Raw genomic sequence first — 18,590 nt, forward strand, 5'->3', positions numbered from 1 at the left:
TCCATGGGGACCACTGACTGCTACCCACATACATCTCCTACACATTTCACAATTGTTTCTAGTGTTTCAGAGGAGATCTCAATAATATCACAAACTGTTTTATGCTTGCTAAAGCAAAAAAGCCCAAAATCTCAATATGAAGTCTCAATATTAACTCAAATATTTATCATAAAGTTCTTTTAAAATAAATTTATCTAAAAGATATTCCTTATAGCTCTATTTCTACTATATAGGCTACTATAACAATTTTAGGACAAACATCTGAGACAAAGTACTAAAACAAAACAACCTGAGCTATGAAAGGGAATGTAATATGATAAATGCCTCTTTTCAGATGTGTAGCCTACTTTCTCAGTTCATAATAGGGATTAATATCATTGATACTATTTTATTTTGAAGTATTGTCTTGAGTTTATATTTAAAATAGAACATTTGATGTCTTGTGTATTTGATAACAATAGAACAAGCAATGCTGAACAGCCCATTCATCAGGCAGAGTGGATCTCTTTGTCTATCCTCAAGTGTATTGATGCGTACCCGTGTGTGTCGTCCTCCAGCGCTGATAGGTCCTCTCTCTCTCTTCCTGACAGAGGGAGGGGGCAAACGTGAACACTCGCTGCTCCCAGAACAATAAAATACCTGTTGGACGGTAATAGGAAAAAAACAGAACGTAAGCCACAGCCATTACCCTGCAGAAATAGAGAGTCAAATCAGCAGAAGGAAGTGTGCCCTAAAGGCAGCTGAACAGAACCAAACTTGAGACATGGAGTCGAAATATTTACATATTTTTAATATCGTCTTATTGATGATCATCGTGCCACAGGTAAGAATAACAATTCTGCTTTCTTTACACATACAATAAGTTATGGTTTAACTGTGCATTAATGGAACAGAGTTTAAAAGCATATTGAGATTCTTAATAAACAGTTATATATTTTAAAAACAGGTTATTTGTATTGCACAGAACAATAGTCATTTTATTATACTACTGTCAAGTTGTGTAGTTGTACATGCTTTCATGCTGGATAGGAAAAAAAAATAGCTTTGGATCTAAAATCTGTGCTGAGTGATGCTCAAATGAGCCTCCTTGGCCACTAATGGCACATAATACCAAATGACAGAGTAATAGTTGCCGCTGAAATAAGCAAGGAAGAATGGATGCTTTCTAATATGTTTAATATATTTTAAAAATGATTTGTTGTATTTCTGCTCTTAATTTACAGATATGCACAGCAAATGGTAGGAGACCTTCAATATTTGTCCTATACTGAAAACTGGTTATTTGTAGCATTAAATTATCGTTTAAATACACAATAGTAATGGATGAATTATAACCACAAAGCTGTCAACATGTCAAATCTTGTCAAAAATATAAAATTCTACTTTAAAAAATTGACAAGGCACCCATTATGTGGAATGTTGTGTTTTCATCTTTTAGCTAGCATGATAAAAAAAAAAACAGTACTATGATTATCATGCTATTCTCTCTCTGCAGACATCACGTTATCCGTGTTCACCGTCACTTCTAAAAGCATGACGGTACGCTGGAGCGGACATACCGGCGCGAGCTCGTACAAAATCACCGCCACGCCGAAAAACTCCCCAGAGCCGTCGGTGTTCGCGCAGTTTAGCGGCAGCACGGTCATGGGCTCTGTTAACTCTTTGTCCCCGAACACTGTGTATAGGATGCGGGTCGAAGCCATGGACAACGCGGTGAACGTGCTCAGCAGCGCCGAAACGGAGGAGACAACAGGTGAGGTGACCTCTGACATCTGCACGAGCTACCATGATAATGACACCGATTCAAAAGGCTTTTTTTGTGGTCTTAGAAAGGTGACTTTTTAATTGATCTCTTAAAAATAACAATAATTTGAATATAAATTTTATTAGATACATTTTAAATTGTGTTAAATATTACAATTATTATGAAATAAAATAAATATCATGTAAATATATGTTTTAATATGTATATAATTGTATTATTTATTTTATTTAATAATTACATAATTTAATTAACACATTAAGTTTTACATACATTAGCACGTTGAACTACTGTCTTTAATATTTATTTATTTAGGCTATATAAATTATGTAACAATATTCACATTGTGGGAACCAAATGTAAAAACACTTTTGAGCCGCAATCTTCATAAAGGGCACATTACAATTTACTTATTTATTTGTTTATTCCATTTATTCATAAAGCACTTTAAGCTGTAATCTCTTGTGATAAGTTCTCTACAAATTAAATTAAAAAAATTAAAATTACAGTGCTTTGATCTAACATCATTATGAAATTAATAATTCATATCTATTTCTAGAAATTAAGCTATTGCTAATTATTTATAATTAATGATAATTATTATATTTATATATTATTATGTTTTTGTATTGTGTCCCGTCAGCTCCTGAGATTCCCTTCATAGAGCAGGCTTACTCTAAACGCAGTGACAGCATCACAGTGGAGTTTGGTCCAGTGTTTGGTGCCACCGGCTACATCATCCGAGCAGAGACCGAGGATGGGTTCTTCTCTGAAACCCCGGTGGTAACTTCCCCCGGGACAGTGATGAATCTGCTGCCTTATATCCAATACACCCTCAGCGTGATGTCCGTCAACACTGGGGGAAGGAGTCAGCCTTCTCTGCCCGTGAGCACTAAGACAGGTAAACCAACTGTAAGCTGACTCCAGACTTTAATTAAAACATCTTCTGCTTGATTGTTGCCCTTGACTGCTCTAGTTGCTTCTATTGCCCTCATTTGTAAGTCGCTTTGGATAAAAGCGTCTGCTAAATGACTAAATGTAAATGTAAATTTAAAAATGCCTTTCGATTAAAATATGGGCGTTTTTATATTTTAAAAAGAGCTAACATCCCTGCTGTTTTGTGACAGAAACAAAACAGTTTGAACCAGCCTAGGGTGGTGTTCTGGGGAAACTAGTGTTAAACTGATTTAGCTAGTCTCCCAGCCTAACCAGCCAAAACAACCAGCACCAAAACCCTTCTTAACACCATCAAATCAGACCAGACTGACCAGTCTGACCACTTGAACTTGGTGGCCAGCTCAAACCAGCAAACCATTTTAAAGTGAATTCAGTTTTACTACATAATATATGTTATGTATGAAGTTTTGCCCTCCAATTTATGTCATAACACTAAAAAGCTTAAATAAAAAGTGTGCCGTGTATCCTTCCAACCAAAACAGACATCTTTATATAAAGCTAATTTACTACAGACTACACACCATTGAAAATAATGAAAACTGAGCCCTAGTCCCTGTTTGGTCGACAATGAATTGGTATTTAAAACCTGTAACAATAACACAGTATTGTTTACTCCAGCTATTGTGCAGAGTTGGTACCTCTGGCTCTACAAACTGTTGACGGTAACTACATCTTTAGTTGGACTTTATACCCAAAACTGTATGAAAAGATAAACCATGAGAACTAGGCTGTCGCCTCTCCCCAAGGAATGGATTGACTTAACATAAGAAGGATGAATTTCATAAAGTTTCATATATAACAACAGAACATTCTCTCTATCCCATTTCACCTTACAGACACACTGCAGGTTACTTTCCTCTCAAGCTCTATATCTGTCCCTATCAGACATTTTAGTATCATTTTAAATCTAATAATATATTTGATCACAAGATTAGAATTGGTACATATCACAATAAATATTTCAACTAATGGTTCATAATGTAGTGTATTAATTGGGGCAGGATTTTTTTAGCTGTAATGATCGAAACTCACCACCAGGGGCAGTAATTGTTTAGTCTTTGCATTTGCTGATGCTCTCGGATTGTTGGTTAGTTCCAAGCAAAATTGTAATTCTGTCATCATTTACACACCCTCATGTCGTTCCAAACCTGTAAGACTTTCATTCATTTTCGCAAAGAACAAAAACGAAGATGATTTTAATGATATCAGGGATTTCTGCCCGTCCATTGACAGTCTATGCAACTACCCCTTTGACGCTTCAAAAAGTTCATAAAGGGATCGTAAAACTAATCCATATGAATCAAGCAGCTTAGTCAAAATTTTCTGAAGAGACTTGATTGTTTTATAGGATAAACATATATATTTTTTAGGCTTTTATTCATGTGCATCGGAAGCAAAGACAAATGTAGGTGGGGTCCTCCCCCAGAAAAAAAATGTACCGGAGTAGATGCCATTTTCTGTATTCTGGTGCCTTTTAATTAACGGAGTGTCTATTTACACTAAGTGAAAATAACCTGCCTTGTTGAGAAGGGTCTGTCTGTATTCTGCAGAACTACAAACCACGCCCCTTCAAATTACGCCTATTACAAGAAGTTACACCTCCCGCAAGCATGGATGTCATTGACTAAAATTATTTTATTTTTCATGTATTAAATGTTTGTAAGACGAGCTTATATTGCTTTTGAATCTGAATAAGTATTAGTACATACAATAAAGTATACTATCAAATTAATACAGACTCATGGTAATTATAGCTAAAAAAACACACCCAAACCTTAGCCTAACCTACCTCTTCCATAAAAATAAAAAAAAATACTGTAGAGTTTTTTAATTAAAATACTTTTAAAAACTGACGAAAATAAACAGAATGACTATGCCGTCTGGCGATCTATGTTATATGATCTGTTTTCCTTATCACTAGGTGGCGATAGTGAAGCTTAAAAAGTTTGAAGTACTGCGGGACGCATTCGGACACACTTGGCCTTGTTGGCAAATGACCTCTGGTTGAGGCAGACAAAATTACGGAAGACACTGAATTGTTAACAGTGGCAATAATGTAGGGGTAAGACACATGGCAGAAAGTTTTGACGCAAATCGATCCCAGGTTCGAATCATCTTTTTGCCAAACTAATATTCGAAAAGTGGAAATAACGTTTCCAACGTGTGTCTAACGGTTAGGGGTAGGTTTAGCCTCCCAATAAGGCAGAAGCTCAAATGTGCTGTGTAACACACGAGAAGGAACCTCATTGGTTCTTGAGTGTCAAGCAAACATGCTTGATCTTCCGTTAAACACAACTGATATGTAAGTTAACAAATGTTTATATGTGAATAAAAGCCTAAATTCAATCTGTTCATCATTTAAAGCGATCTCATCTCTTCAGAAAATTTGGACTAAACCGCTCAATTCATATGGATTAGATTTACGATCTCTTTATGAACTTTTTGAAGCGTCAAAGTTTCAGTTTGTGTAGCTGTCAATGGAGAGACAGAAAGCTCTCAGATTTCATTAAAAAAAATCATAATTTGTGTTCTGAAGATGAACAAAAGTCTTACGGGTTTGGATGAATTGAGGGTGAGTAAATGATGACAGAATTTCAATTTTTGTGTGAACTCTTTCCATTCCTTCTGTCCAGTTAAAATTATTGATTTATTTTTTCTTTCTCTGCAGTGCTGGTGGCCCCAGATCTGCGTTCCAGCTCCCCCAGCAGTGACACCATTGTGATCAACTGGAATCCAGTGAACAATGCTGTGTTGTACACCTTAGTCATGATCATGGAGGGTTCAGACACGCGGGTCAGACTCAACACGTCTGAGACCAACGTGACGTTTAGTAGCCTTCAGCCTGGCACTACCTACTCCATCATGGGCAATGCCTGGGATCCTGATGGTAAACAAGGAGATTACAACACCATCAGCCAAATCACACGTAAGTACTCATTAATAGAATTTTAAATATAATAAGTCTTTTTTTATGAAAATTAAATTGAAAGAAGCAGGACTTAAGGCCAGTTCACATCAAGAACTATAACTAAAAGGATAAAGAAATGAAAAATTTAAATCATTCAAAATAAAACAATAGAAGAGTACACACCACAACTGTAACTATAACTGCACAGAAGAACAATTTATTTGGAATCACTTTCAGAATGATTTTTTTTGTCAGCAAATCAAAATCCTGCTTTAAAGAGCTTGAGCATTTAACACGGCAGACGGGAAAACTGCAGTTCAGAAATCATTCTAATATAATGATTTGCTGCTCAAGAAACATTTATAATGTTGAAAACAGCTGTGCATTTTTTTTCAGGATTCTTTGATGAATAGAAAGTTCAAAAGAACAGCATTTATTTAAAATAGAATCTTTTGTAACAGTATAAGTGACTTTACTGTCACTTTTGATCAATTAAATGCATCCTTGCTGAATACATTTTTATGCATCCTTTCTGAATAAGTTTTTCCCCCAAAAAAAATTCTTACTGACCCAAAACTTTGGAAGGTAGTTCAATGTTGCCAAAGCTTTCTATTTCAGATAAATACTGTTCTAAATACTAAATACTTTTTTGAACTTTCTATTCATCAAAGAATCATAAAAAAGATGTTTTACACAACTGCTTTCAACATTGGTAATAATCATAAATGTTTCTTGAGCAGCAAATCATCATATTAGAATTTCTGAAGGATCATGTGACACTGAAGACTGGAGTAGGGATGCTGAACATTCAGCTTTGTATCACAGAAATAAATTACATTTGAAAATATATTCAAATAGAAAACAATTATTTAACATTTTAATAATATTTCACAATATTACAGTAATTATTTTGTATTTTAAAAACATAAAAAATATTACCAATCAAAAAATTTTGAACGGCAGTGTTGTTATTATTATAGTTATCCTTCTTGATGTGAACAGGCCTTTAGTTTCCTACAGCCGCCATGTTAAGCATTACAAATGTTCCCATTTCGTTTTTAAAGGGAAAAATTTGTGGATGGGTTCCTCAAAGTTGACGCTTCAAATAACACGCAAAACAAACATGTCGGTAATCCATACGAACCCAGTTAATGAATCAATGTCTTCTGAATTGAAACAATAGGTTTATGTGAGAAAAATACATATATTTTAAACTTTTTAAACTCTAAACCATTGCTTTGCATTGCATCGTAATCATCAACACCCGCGTGAGTTTCATAAGTTCACGCTTCACAACGTTGTAGTTTACGTCAAGCTCAAACTTAAACAATGTTTGACAGTTGGCCAGAAGGGATGGTTTATAGTTTAGAAAGGTTAAAATGTTAGTATTTGTCTCACATATACCTATTGTTTCGCTTCAGAAGACTGGGTTTGTATGGATTATCGTCGTGTTTGTTTTGCATGGTTTTTGAATCGTCAACTTTGAGAGACCCATTCACTTGCATTAAATGGATTGACAGAGATGGATGGTGCACTATGTAACTTTTCCGTCCGCTAGAGGTCACCTATTCAAAACAAAGGCGTAATTTGATGATGCCAAGTTTGAGCGCAGAATCTTGGGACATGTGGTCTTCCCCTCACAGCCGGTGGAAAAGAATCAGGATAGGACTCGAGCAGAAATCATGTTCATTGTTGCGATTATTAACGTTACTATAGTATGAAGCAGAGCAGGACCGAGTGTTGTGGAAGCTGAGCTAGGCCACTGGAGCGATTGTTAATAAGATGAACACAACACATGCCTCGCGAGCAGCGGGACTTTTATTATGCCACAGTCGCCGGCTGTTGTTAGTGATGTTAATGATGTTATGAAAATGATGTTACGTTCACTCTGCGGCTGCTATGACACTTGTTGCACACTGCAATAAGAGTAAAGCTGGAAACCAAGGGTAACGCAGATATGACGCAATTGAGAGGCGACTCCCTCACACGTCCCGGTTCCTTGGTTAAAATAGCAATTTTCTCATCATTTACAAATAGTTGGAAACATTTGGGATATTGTAAGTACTCAACTGAACAAAATAATAACACTGGCCTAGTGGTTTTTGGATATTTTACTGAAAAAATGTTACATAGTGCACCTTTAAGCTGAGGAAAGAAAGTCATATACATCTGGACTGGGACTGCACAAGGGTACTTTTTTTTTGTGTGTGTGAAGAGTATCCCTTTAACCAAAGTGTTACTCTATGTACGAGATATGCTCTGTAAAGTTTGTAAAATGTTTAAAACATTAAATTCACAACTTTTCTTTCTCTGTTCCACTCTCTACAGGTCCTCCTGTCCCGGGAGATGTGCAGGTTCAATTGACGCCAGGTCGTTCTATCGATCTGGTGGTGATCTGGGAGTCAGTCCATGGCGCCAACACATACTTTGCTGTGAGCTCAACTGGCCAGAACTGCAGCTCCTCAGACCTCTACTGCATAATCAGTCCGCTCAGCTGCAGCCAGAACCACACCATCATCGTTGTAGCATCGAACCAGGCCGGAACCAGTGACCCTTCAAACCCAGAGGACCTTCTGACATGTATATTTTACTCACACATGAATGCACACATATGAAAACCACACATACACATTAATGAAGAGTTGTGCAGTTGGTTGTCATCTTCTTTGAATCATTTTCAGTCCCATGTCCTCCTGAATCGGTCTGGATTGAGGAGGTGACCACAGGGAACTGCTCCGTCAGGTGGTCTGAGGTTCCGTGGGTGGATTACTACATAGCCTACGTGAAGAGCGATGATGGCTTAGAGGAAAACTGCAACACCACCAGCAGGGCCTGCTATTTCCAGTGCAAGTGCGGATACACGTACCTCTCAAGCGTATTTTCTTACAACCTGGCTGGGTCCAGTCCACCAGGACAAACAGTCAACTATACTACAAGTTTGTACTTTACACAGACAGATTTACATTTATTCATATATATATCTTACTGACTCCAAATATACATATTTTGTAAAATATAGACATTTCAGTCAAAAGACATATGTAAGTAAGTACACACACTAATATATCACTTTTATGTAAAAGTTTTGCTACACAAATAAATCTAAGCTTGTATGAAAGAAAATCAAATATGAGAAACTTCTCTCTCTCTCTCTCTGTCCTCAGTCCCGTGCTGTCCAGAGGATGTGTCCGTGTCACTGATTTCCACAGAAACTTTAGAGATCTCATGGTCAGAAGTTCGAGGAGCTGAGTTATACGAGACGATCGCTGCAGATGGAAGTGAATGGATCCACTGCAACGACACGGCTCCTGTGTGCGCACTCTCTGATCTCACCTGCGACAGTTTGTACAGCGTGGTGGTGCGGCCCTGCAGTGAGATACAAGGATGCAACAACACCTGTAGTGCACATAAACGCCGAACAGGTACACAGACAAAAAAGTGCTAATTTGCACATGAGCCCACAAGATACTAGTGTGCAATATGCCTCATACAAAACAGTGATACCATGTTTTGTTGTTCATTTATACATAGTAGTTCCATGGTATTATTTTGGAAGTACTTTGAGTACCATGTAAATACAATACTACTACTACTAATACAAGTATTATTATTGTATTTACATGGGACTCAAAGTACTTCCAAAATGCTATGTAGTAGCAATTATTATTATTATTAATGATATTTATATAAATTAAGAATATTTGTTTTCATGTATAGTGCCATTAAAGGTAGATTCTCAATGCACTTTACATAAGAAAACCAAAATACAAAAAAAGATAGTGTGCAATATGTCATAATATACAAAAAAGTACCAAGGCAATACCATGTTTTGTAGTACATTTACCAAAGCAGTACCGTGGTATTTTTTTTTTACCATGTGTATATACAACAAGAATAATAATAATAATTATTATTATTTGTATTGTATTCACATGGTACTCAACATACTTCCAAAAATACCATGTTATAATAATACTAATAATAATTACTATTATTATTATTGTTAGAAATATATATATTTTAATATATAGTGCCTTCAGACAAAAATAGATATGAAATTAAATATAATAAAGAATAATAAAAAATATAAACAATAAACATAAAGAATAATTTATAAAACATTAACATAGGTAGAAAAATTTGAAATTATTAATAATCAAAGAAACACAAAACACAATTATTTAATAGAATTAAAGGCTCTGACAGATCATGTGGAACCAAACCATGCAAAGTCTTATAAAATGTGACATTTATTTCAGTACCATGGTATATTTCAAAGTACCACAGTATTGCCAAGTATATAATACCATCACTGTAACATGGAATCCATTTGTATGAAATGCTGCTTATTCTCTTTCAGCTCCCTGTGCCCCTGTGATCCTCAACGTGACTCAGGTGAACTCTTCCATGGTGGAGGTGTTCTGGACAGCTACAAACACTCAGGCCAACTACAGCGTGATCGCCATAGGTTACACCGGCTCACTCACTTGCTCGTCCAGCGGCACTTCCTGTTACATCAGCGTGTCCTGTGGATCCACATATGAGGTCAGCGCCTACGCCACCACCGCAGCAGGAGAGAGTCTTCCCAGCTACTCCATTCCCCTGGAAACAGGTGCAGTAGTGAAGATGGAAAACATCTGGAGACAGATATTTATAGTTAAAAATGGTCCAGCGATATAAAAATGTCCCCTATCTCTCTTCAGGACCCTGTTGTCCTGAAACTCTGACTGTTGAACAGGTCACCCAGTCCATGACGAACGTCACTTGGTCAACTGCCATAGGGGCACAGTCCTATGTCACGTCTTTGACGTCCCCCAGAGGTCATGCCAAATGTCACACCATGGACAGCCACTGCCTGTTGGGATGCATCACATGTGGCACAAGCTACAATGTATCACTGGAGGCTTTTAGTATGACTGGACATAAAGCAGAGTGCAGTTACCACGGTTTCTCCTCAAGTGAGTTAAGTGGTTTTCTCATGACAGATTTAACATATGTGACTACATGACTGGTTAATGGTAATGGTGCTTTTGATTCATCCTGGTGTCCTTTTTTCTAGTGATTTAAATTTGAAAAACCAACAGACTTGAAAAGTGCTTGTGCTCTTACTTAAAAATCAATTGTATTCATAAAAATGTTATATATATATAGCATTATTAAGGTAGCTTCTCAATGCACTTTACATAAGAAAACAAAAAGACAAAAAACATTACAAATTAAAAATAGAAATTAATAATAATACAAAAAAACTAAATAATAAATCAAGCATTCATAATAACAAAAATATAAAATAAGTAAATACTCTTGTGAGGTATAAAGAATTAAAAGCAGATAATGTGGCATTTGATTCATCTAATGTCTAAAGTGATATTTAAAATGGAAAATAAATGACAGCAAATACGACTTATATCTTATGGGCCTCATTTCAGGAAACACAACAAAATGACATTAAAAAAGATAGTAGTGTGCATATGGTATGCCATATACAAAAACGTACCATGGTAAACACACAAAATGTATATCAATCTTAAAACCATTCTCACATAAAACGTAATATTCAGTTCAACATAAACATACTTGAAGAAGGGATAGTTCACTCATTTACTCACCCTCAAGTTGTTCCAAACCTGTATGAGTTTCTTTCTTCTGCTGAACGCAAAAGAAGATATTCTGAAAAATGTTGGTAACCAAACAGTTACAGCCCCATTGACAATAGTATTTTTTCCCCCATACTATGGAAGTCGATGGGGGTCAGCAACCAACATTTTTCAGAATGTCTTCTTTTGTGTTCAACAGAAATAATACAGTTTTGGAACAACTTGAGGGATAGCAAGTGATGAAATAATTTTTTTTCAGAGTCATTTTTGCACTTAATTTCTGCACCTTCCACTTTCCCATCTCATTTCCTTTATCTGTGACCTTTCTCAGGCGCGTGTTGTCCATCCAGCGTAAAACTCTACCGCATGGCTAACAACACTCTGCGGGTGTACTGGCGCTCTTCTCCCGGCCTGTACAACTACACAGCCGACCTGTACGGCACCAGATCTAACTACACCTGCAGCACAACTCAAGGGGCTACCGCATGTGACGTCTCCAACATCATGTGTGGGGAAGTGTACACCGTCGTGGTCGCCCCCCTAACACAGGAGGGTTCGAAGGTCACATTCTGCCCCAGAAAACTCTACTCAGGTACAAAAAGATGTTGCTTTATCTTCCAAAAAATATATTTTATTATTGTTTAATGACATACAATATAATTAAAAAATATTTACATTTATGCATGACAGACGCTTTTATCCGAAGCGACTATGCATTCAAGGAACATATTTTATCTGTTCTTGCTTTCCCTGGGAATCCAGGGGCTTGACATTGCTAGCGCTTGAGCTACAGTAAGGCATTTCAAAGGCCTTATTTTTAGTGCATGGTGCAGGTGCACTTAGGGCGTGTCCGAATCCACCAAAAAAATGGTCAGCGCGCCAGGCATGGTCCAAAAGAATTGTACCTAGTCTCTTAATGAGTCATGGGTGTGTTTTGGGTGTAACGTGAAATAAACCACTCAGAGTCTCATCTCCCATTCCCTTTAAAAGCCAGTTGCGCTTTGTACCATGGCGGATTCGATATTTACAATTTCCGTGTGGAAAGACTGAAGACTTCTCCAGAGAAGAATCCTTTTATTTTTAATATTTAAAAATGTTTGTGTGCTGCTGCGCGTCCCTGTGTGTGTAATAAACAGAGTGTACGCGTGTTGTGGACCCGCCTATAGGCGCATATTACTAACGCGCCCTTTAAATAACACAACAAATACTGCGCTATTGACTTTAGACCAGGTTTTGGTTGGTCAGTGGCGCAGTGGTTCTCAGTTGCCTCAAAATAACAACTCGCCAACAATAAATCTGAACACTCCTCGTTTGCAGACCAGCAGCACGTCCATGGGCGGATAGATGGGCGCAAGTCCATTTGCTATTTAAACAACGTGACGCTGGACGTGAAAATGAAAACTGCATCGGGCTGAAACTAGCAAAAAACGCTTGCATTGCGCCTGCCGTTGCATTGTGCTGGGTGTATGATAGGGCCCTACATGTATATGGACTGATTTCCATGTTTCCTTGTCTTTCAGTATCCTGCTCTGGAAACACAGTGGGAATGGGTGTGTATTTGCATTGAAACTTATCTAGAAACATATATTTTTTATAAAATATTAATACATTAAAATATATATATTTTTATATATAAATTTATACAAGCTCTCCTAAGCACCTCCCTTATGACTCAGTGCTACATAACTGCTCTTTCTGTGTATCTGCAGTGATCTATCGAGGCCGGAGGAGCGTGGACTAGAACCCTATTGTGAGTTTTTGCACATAAATTATGAACGTTTACATTTACTGTCATCACTAACACACACACACACAGATGCAGAGTCTCATGGGACAGATTTACCCAGGGCATTTGAAACTGGAGGCCTTTGTGTCCACCATAACATAAAGCATATCATGTCAACGTGGACATCTCAGAAAGGTTTATTGAACAGTTGGTAACAATAAAATATGACACTTGCACTGTTCGGAATCCAGGGGCCGGTTGCATAAACTGCTAAGATTAGTCTTACGAGTTAGTCATCTATTTTTTTTTTTCTTTAAGACTGTTCAGAACTTTTTTTTAAGTCAGTTACATAAAAATGTAGATTGATCTTATTAGATACCAAAAACTGATTACCCCTTACTAAGCTAGTTGGTCATACTAGTTCTTAAGACGCAGTCTTATCATAGAAGCTTTGTGTATGCAACTGGCCCCAGATGTGCATCTTAGTCAAACGTCTTCAGATATGATATATGTAAGTCTATCAAAAATGTTTGTCACCTAAAAAAACTAAAAGAAATCCTATTTTTAGGACTACTATATTTATCATAGTATATATTTCTATATGTATATGAAACAAAGTACAAAATAGTTTTCATGAAAAACATGCTCTTTAGGCACAGTATGATATTGCACATTACATATACACCGATCAGGCATAACATTATGACCACTGACAAGTGTAGTGAATAACACTGATTATTCAGCTCTTGTGGGGTGTTCCTGGTCTGCAGTGGTCAGTATCTATCAAAAGTGATCCAAGGAAGGAATAGTGGTGAACCGGCGACTGGGTCATGGATGGCCAAGGCTCATTGATGCACATTGGGAAAGAAGGCTGGCCCATGTGGTCCGATCAAACAGACGAGCTACTGTAGTTAAAAATTGCTCAAGAAGTTAATGCTAGTTTCGATAGAAAGGTGTCAGAATAAACAGTGCATCGCAGTTTGTTGCGTATGGGGGGGCTGCATAGCCGCAGACCAGTCAGGGTGCCCATGCTGACCCCTGTCCACCGCCGAAGGCACCAACAATGGGCACGTGAGCATCAGAACTGGACCACGGAGCAATGGAAGAAGGTGGCCTGGTCTGATGAATTACGTTTTCTTTTACATCATACCTGGGAAACATATGGCACCAGGATGCACTATGGGAAGAAGGCAAGCCGGCAAAGGCAGTGTGATGCTTTGGGTAATGTTTTGCTGGGAAACCTTGGGTCCTGCCATTGATGTGGATGTTACTTTGACACGTACCACCTACCTAAGCATTGTTGCAGACCATGTACACCCTTTCATAGAAACGGTATTCCCTGGTGGCTGTGGCCTCTTTCAGCAGGATAATGCGCCCTGCCACAAAGCAAAAATGGTTCAGGAATAGTTTGAGGTGCACAACGAAGTTTGAGGTGTTGACTTGGCCTTCAAATTCCCCAGATCTCAATCCAATCGAGCACCTGTGGCATGTTGAACAAACCTCCTTACAACTTACAGGACTTATAGGATCTGCTGCTAACATCTTGCCAGATACCACAGCACACCTTCTGGGGTCTAGTGGAGTCCATGCCTCGATGGGTCAGGGCTGTTTTTGGCAGCAAAAGGGGGTTATAATGTTATGCCTGTTCGATATATACATATGTGTGTGTGTGTGTGTGTGTGTGTGTGTGTGTGTGTGTGTGTGTAGCATGGTTACATGAAACTAAAGACTTGACGTGACATGAATGATGTATAGGCCATATACATTTTCAGTGTGTATATGATCAAACTTGGGCCACCCACAAATGTCCGGTTCTCATGTCTTTTTTGTCTTCTGTTAAAGGGCAGGGATGAAAGCAAATGGAGCTCTGACGTCATCAACACAGACAACAGCGCTTTTTCTTCTCACCGCTTTCATCTTGCCACATTCTTAATGTTTGCCAGAAATAGCAAAAACAATTGGCTCAATGTGAAAATGTAATTGCATCTTTAAGAACTTTAAAAGATGAATACAAAAATATATATTTCAATCAAATTGTTAACCATTTCTAAATGTGTCATATTTTATATATACACTTTCTTTTTTTATTTTGATGTTTTGCATTTATTCTGTAATTTCCCAATATTCATAGCATGCCAAGCCCAAATATAGTTTCTATGTCTAGAAACTAATGAGTAATATCATAATATCACAAGAAAAATTGATCTCACAAGTTAAAAATCTTTATGTTAATATAGCGTAATGATTTAAACAACACATTAAGCATTTGTAGGAAGTCCCCTAAGCAGCAAGCCTCCAAAGGAGTGGACCGGGGTCATGTGTGTTATATACAGGGCGGAACTCTTTTGAAGAAGGTTATTGAGAATCATGAACAGCAGAAGTTTCAGGTTCAGTGTCCGCCCCAGGTCATGTGTCTTTTGGATGATATATTACATTGAATTTGCATAATATGTATGTTTACTTATGGCCTACAGCCTGAGAACCGCAATACAATAGCAGCCTTTAGCACTCTTAATAAACAGCATGAAGCATTACGTTTTGAGAATATATTTTTTATTAAGATTTCAGTTTTCTTAAATATTTTCCCACTTTTTTATTTTCACAAATAGCCTAATTTTACAACAATTTATATATTTATTTTAAAGGAAATGTTTTAGGGCTGCTAAGCTAATGCATTCATTCTTTAGACTGATTAAATATGTTGTCCGTAAAGGATTGTAAACTAAAAGATGAATGCACACACGACACATTTATCAGTTGATGATGCAGAAACATTGTCTGTATTTGTAATGAAGATAAACATGAGGCTCTGCATATCTTTGTATCTATGTAATGGCACATCTATTTATAAATGAAATCCAGATGGGAAACTTTATCATTTAAGCTGCAAAATCCCTCAAAGACATGGCATCACACAGCTACGTCATGAAAATATTGTTCTTGAGCTGTTATCATCTCCTTCATGAAAACCAACACACCATGAGGTATTATATTCTCTTACATAACACCATATTTAGTGTCACTAAGATCAGCATTACTATTAGTAACACTTGATTTGAACACACCCCAAACCATAAATATTAAACCTTAGTAACTTACCCGGCACCAGTTGAGTGATACCTCAAGTTTCACAGACAGGGCTTAGATTAAGCCTTTAGTACTATAGTACATTTAAATAGCTTTTATAAATGTGCCTTCACTCTAAAAAAAAATGCTGGGTAAATATTGGATAGAACACGTGCTGGGTTCTTTTTACCCAGCTTGTTGGGTTGTTTTTTGAAAGTGCTGGGTCAGTCAGTTTGATATGGAAGGTTTTTCATTTTAAATAATAAAAGTGCACTCTAAAATATCTGTTATATAGGACAGGAACAGTTCATATACAATATTTTTATTCAATGGAAAGTCAGTCTTTTACAGTCATAAAATACTCAAAAATATTTAGTTAATGTTTTAGGACGTGACAGGAACAGCAACAGCCAATGGGAATCTGTGGGAAGAAAACTGCTAGGCTGTTTCAGTTCATTAAATGACAATATTTTCATGTTTTGAAAAGTTACATTTAAAAAACAGCTTTACCATATGCCATCTCTGTCCAACCGTCTGTCAGACATTTAAGTTTCAATCTATCAAACGCATAGCGCGACCACAGACGCTATAGTGCCCAATGTCAACAGCACTGCAATTATAGTCAGTGAGGACAGCGATGTCGCATCATTTTCCAGCCCTGGACGCGCATTCGTTTGGCGGGAGGTGAAACCTTATGGTGGCCGGCTTGCGTTCCCCAGCAGACTGTGACTAACATGTAAACAAAAAGGTAAATGTGAGACTACACATTTTTCTCTTTGTGCAGTAATAATTCGATAGGAATACAATGTAATACAAACCTTAATTTTATTCAGGAAGTTTCCCCGTGCCCTCAGGACGTTTTGTCTCAGAACAGAACACAAAATGACCGTTGACAAATGTGTCCTGTTTTAACCGGTTTGGCACTGAGTCAGACGACCCAACATTGGGTTACATTGACCCAGCGTGATGACCCAGAAGAAAAAAGAAAAAGTTACAGAAAAACCCAGCACTAGATAAAAATATTTAAAAACATAACCCAAAAAAAAAAGGCCCAGCAGGCTGAATCCAGCATTTGGGTTAAACAAAAATAACCCACCATTTTTCAGTGGCCCAGCACATGGTAAAAATATTAAACAGAAATGACTCAGCAGGCTGAACCTAGCATTTGGGTTAAAATGTGTGCTGGTGTGCATCTTGAGACAAATGAATGGCACTGACATATTAAGCAAGTTGCTTTCAGTAAAAAAAAACCCTCAAACATGCGTTTTAGTCTGGGACTATTCCATGGACATTAAAGACCAGAATATTTTAGGGCCAGTTGTTCAAAGGTAAACTGATCGGATTTTGGATATCGGATTGGATCAAATCTTGAAAATCGGTTGTTCAAAAGTGCAATATTCGAAGGATCGGAGGCAACACGCCAGAGACGGGTTTATTGAGGATGACATATCGATTTAACAGTTATTAAATTTTAATATTCGAACAATCGGAGTCGTCACGCCGGAGACGGGTTTATTGAGGATGCCGTGTCGACAAGGCAATTTCAGGGGGAGTCTAATTGACACGGTCTCTGCAGACACTTCAGGGTCATGCGTTGGTCTTGTCTGGGCGCAGGTCCACCATCTGATCTGGATCCGGCCCGGATCCGGCTGACTGCAGTAAACCTCGGGATAAAACAGAGAGACTATCATTAGCGTAGATTACTATCAGAGTGTGTCTGCTTCCCGAGTTTAGGTGCTAAAAAGGAAAAGGATCGACCGCCTGCCGTTGATTTCGATATTCTCGGTATTATCAACTGGCCAGAATTTTGAGACCGCAGTAGACGTGATGGAGTATAATGTGTTAAGAGTTTGTTCAAGTACTGGGGAGCTAAACTATTTAGTGCTTTGTAAGTAATTAGCAAGATTTTAAAATGTATGCAATGTTTAATAGGCAGCCAGTGCAGTGTTGACAGAACTGGGCTAATATGGTCATACTTCCTGGTTCTAGTAAGAACTCGAGCTGCTGCGTTTTGGACCATCTGGAGTTTGTTTATTAAGCGAGCAGGGCAACCACCCAGTAGAGCATTACAATAATCTAACCTTGAGGTCATGAACGCATGAACTAACTGTTCAGCATTTTGCATTGAGAGCATGTGCCGTAATTTAGATATATTTTTAAGATGGTAGAATGCAATTTTACAGATGCTAGAAACGTGGCTTTCAAACGAAAGATTGGTATCAAAGAGCACACCCAGGTTCCTCACTGACGACGAGGACTTGACAGAGCAGCCATCAAGTGTTAGACAGTATTCTAGGTTACTACTTGTGGAGCTTTTTTGTCCAATAATTAAAAATTCAGTTTTTCAGTTTTGAGTTGCAGGAAATTACTGGTCTTACTACTGGTCAAGTAAGATGGATTACCTGATCCTGGATAGCAAAACATGGGATTTCCAAATTCAGATAATTTTGATCCAGATTGAATGTTTTGAAGAACTGGGCCTTAGAGATTTGGAGCCAGTTAACAGCCACCCACACCCTGTAACCACATAACATCTAAACCACCCAGAACAACCTTGCTACTATGAAACAACTT

General features: G+C 37.6%; 1 protein-coding gene across 1 annotated transcript; it reads left to right on the forward strand.

The window, feature by feature from the left end:
- The first annotated feature begins 1,497 nt into the window (after positions 1-1,497).
- LOC307128421 (fibronectin type III domain-containing protein 7-like) lies at positions 1,498-15,483 on the forward strand. Its single transcript, XM_079820269.1, has 12 exons — positions 1,498-1,753; positions 2,406-2,663; positions 5,388-5,645; positions 7,956-8,207; positions 8,309-8,563; positions 8,792-9,049; positions 9,988-10,239; positions 10,331-10,585; positions 11,556-11,816; positions 12,745-12,774; positions 12,934-12,974; positions 14,793-15,483. Exons 1-11 carry the CDS (start codon positions 1,534-1,536, stop codon positions 12,963-12,965), a joined length of 2,331 nt encoding a protein of 776 aa, XP_079676395.1. The 5' UTR covers positions 1,498-1,533; the 3' UTR covers positions 12,966-12,974; positions 14,793-15,483.
- Positions 15,484-18,590: the final 3,107 nt, after the last annotated feature.

Source organism: Gobio gobio, assembly GCF_949357685.1.
Source record: "Gobio gobio genome assembly, chromosome: 6".
NCBI classification, from domain to species: Eukaryota; Metazoa; Chordata; class Actinopteri; order Cypriniformes; family Gobionidae; genus Gobio; species Gobio gobio.

Coding starts and splice junctions, on each gene's coding strand:
- LOC307128421 (XM_079820269.1), top strand. CDS start 1,534: ATGACGGTACGCTGGAGCGGACATACCGGCGCGAGCTCGTACAAAATC. Junction 5,646..7,955: donor CACCATCAGCCAAATCACAC/GTAAGTACTCAT, acceptor CACTCTCTACAG/GTCCTCCTGTCCCGGGAGAT. Junction 8,564..8,791: donor AACAGTCAACTATACTACAA/GTTTGTACTTTA, acceptor CTCTGTCCTCAG/TCCCGTGCTGTCCAGAGGAT.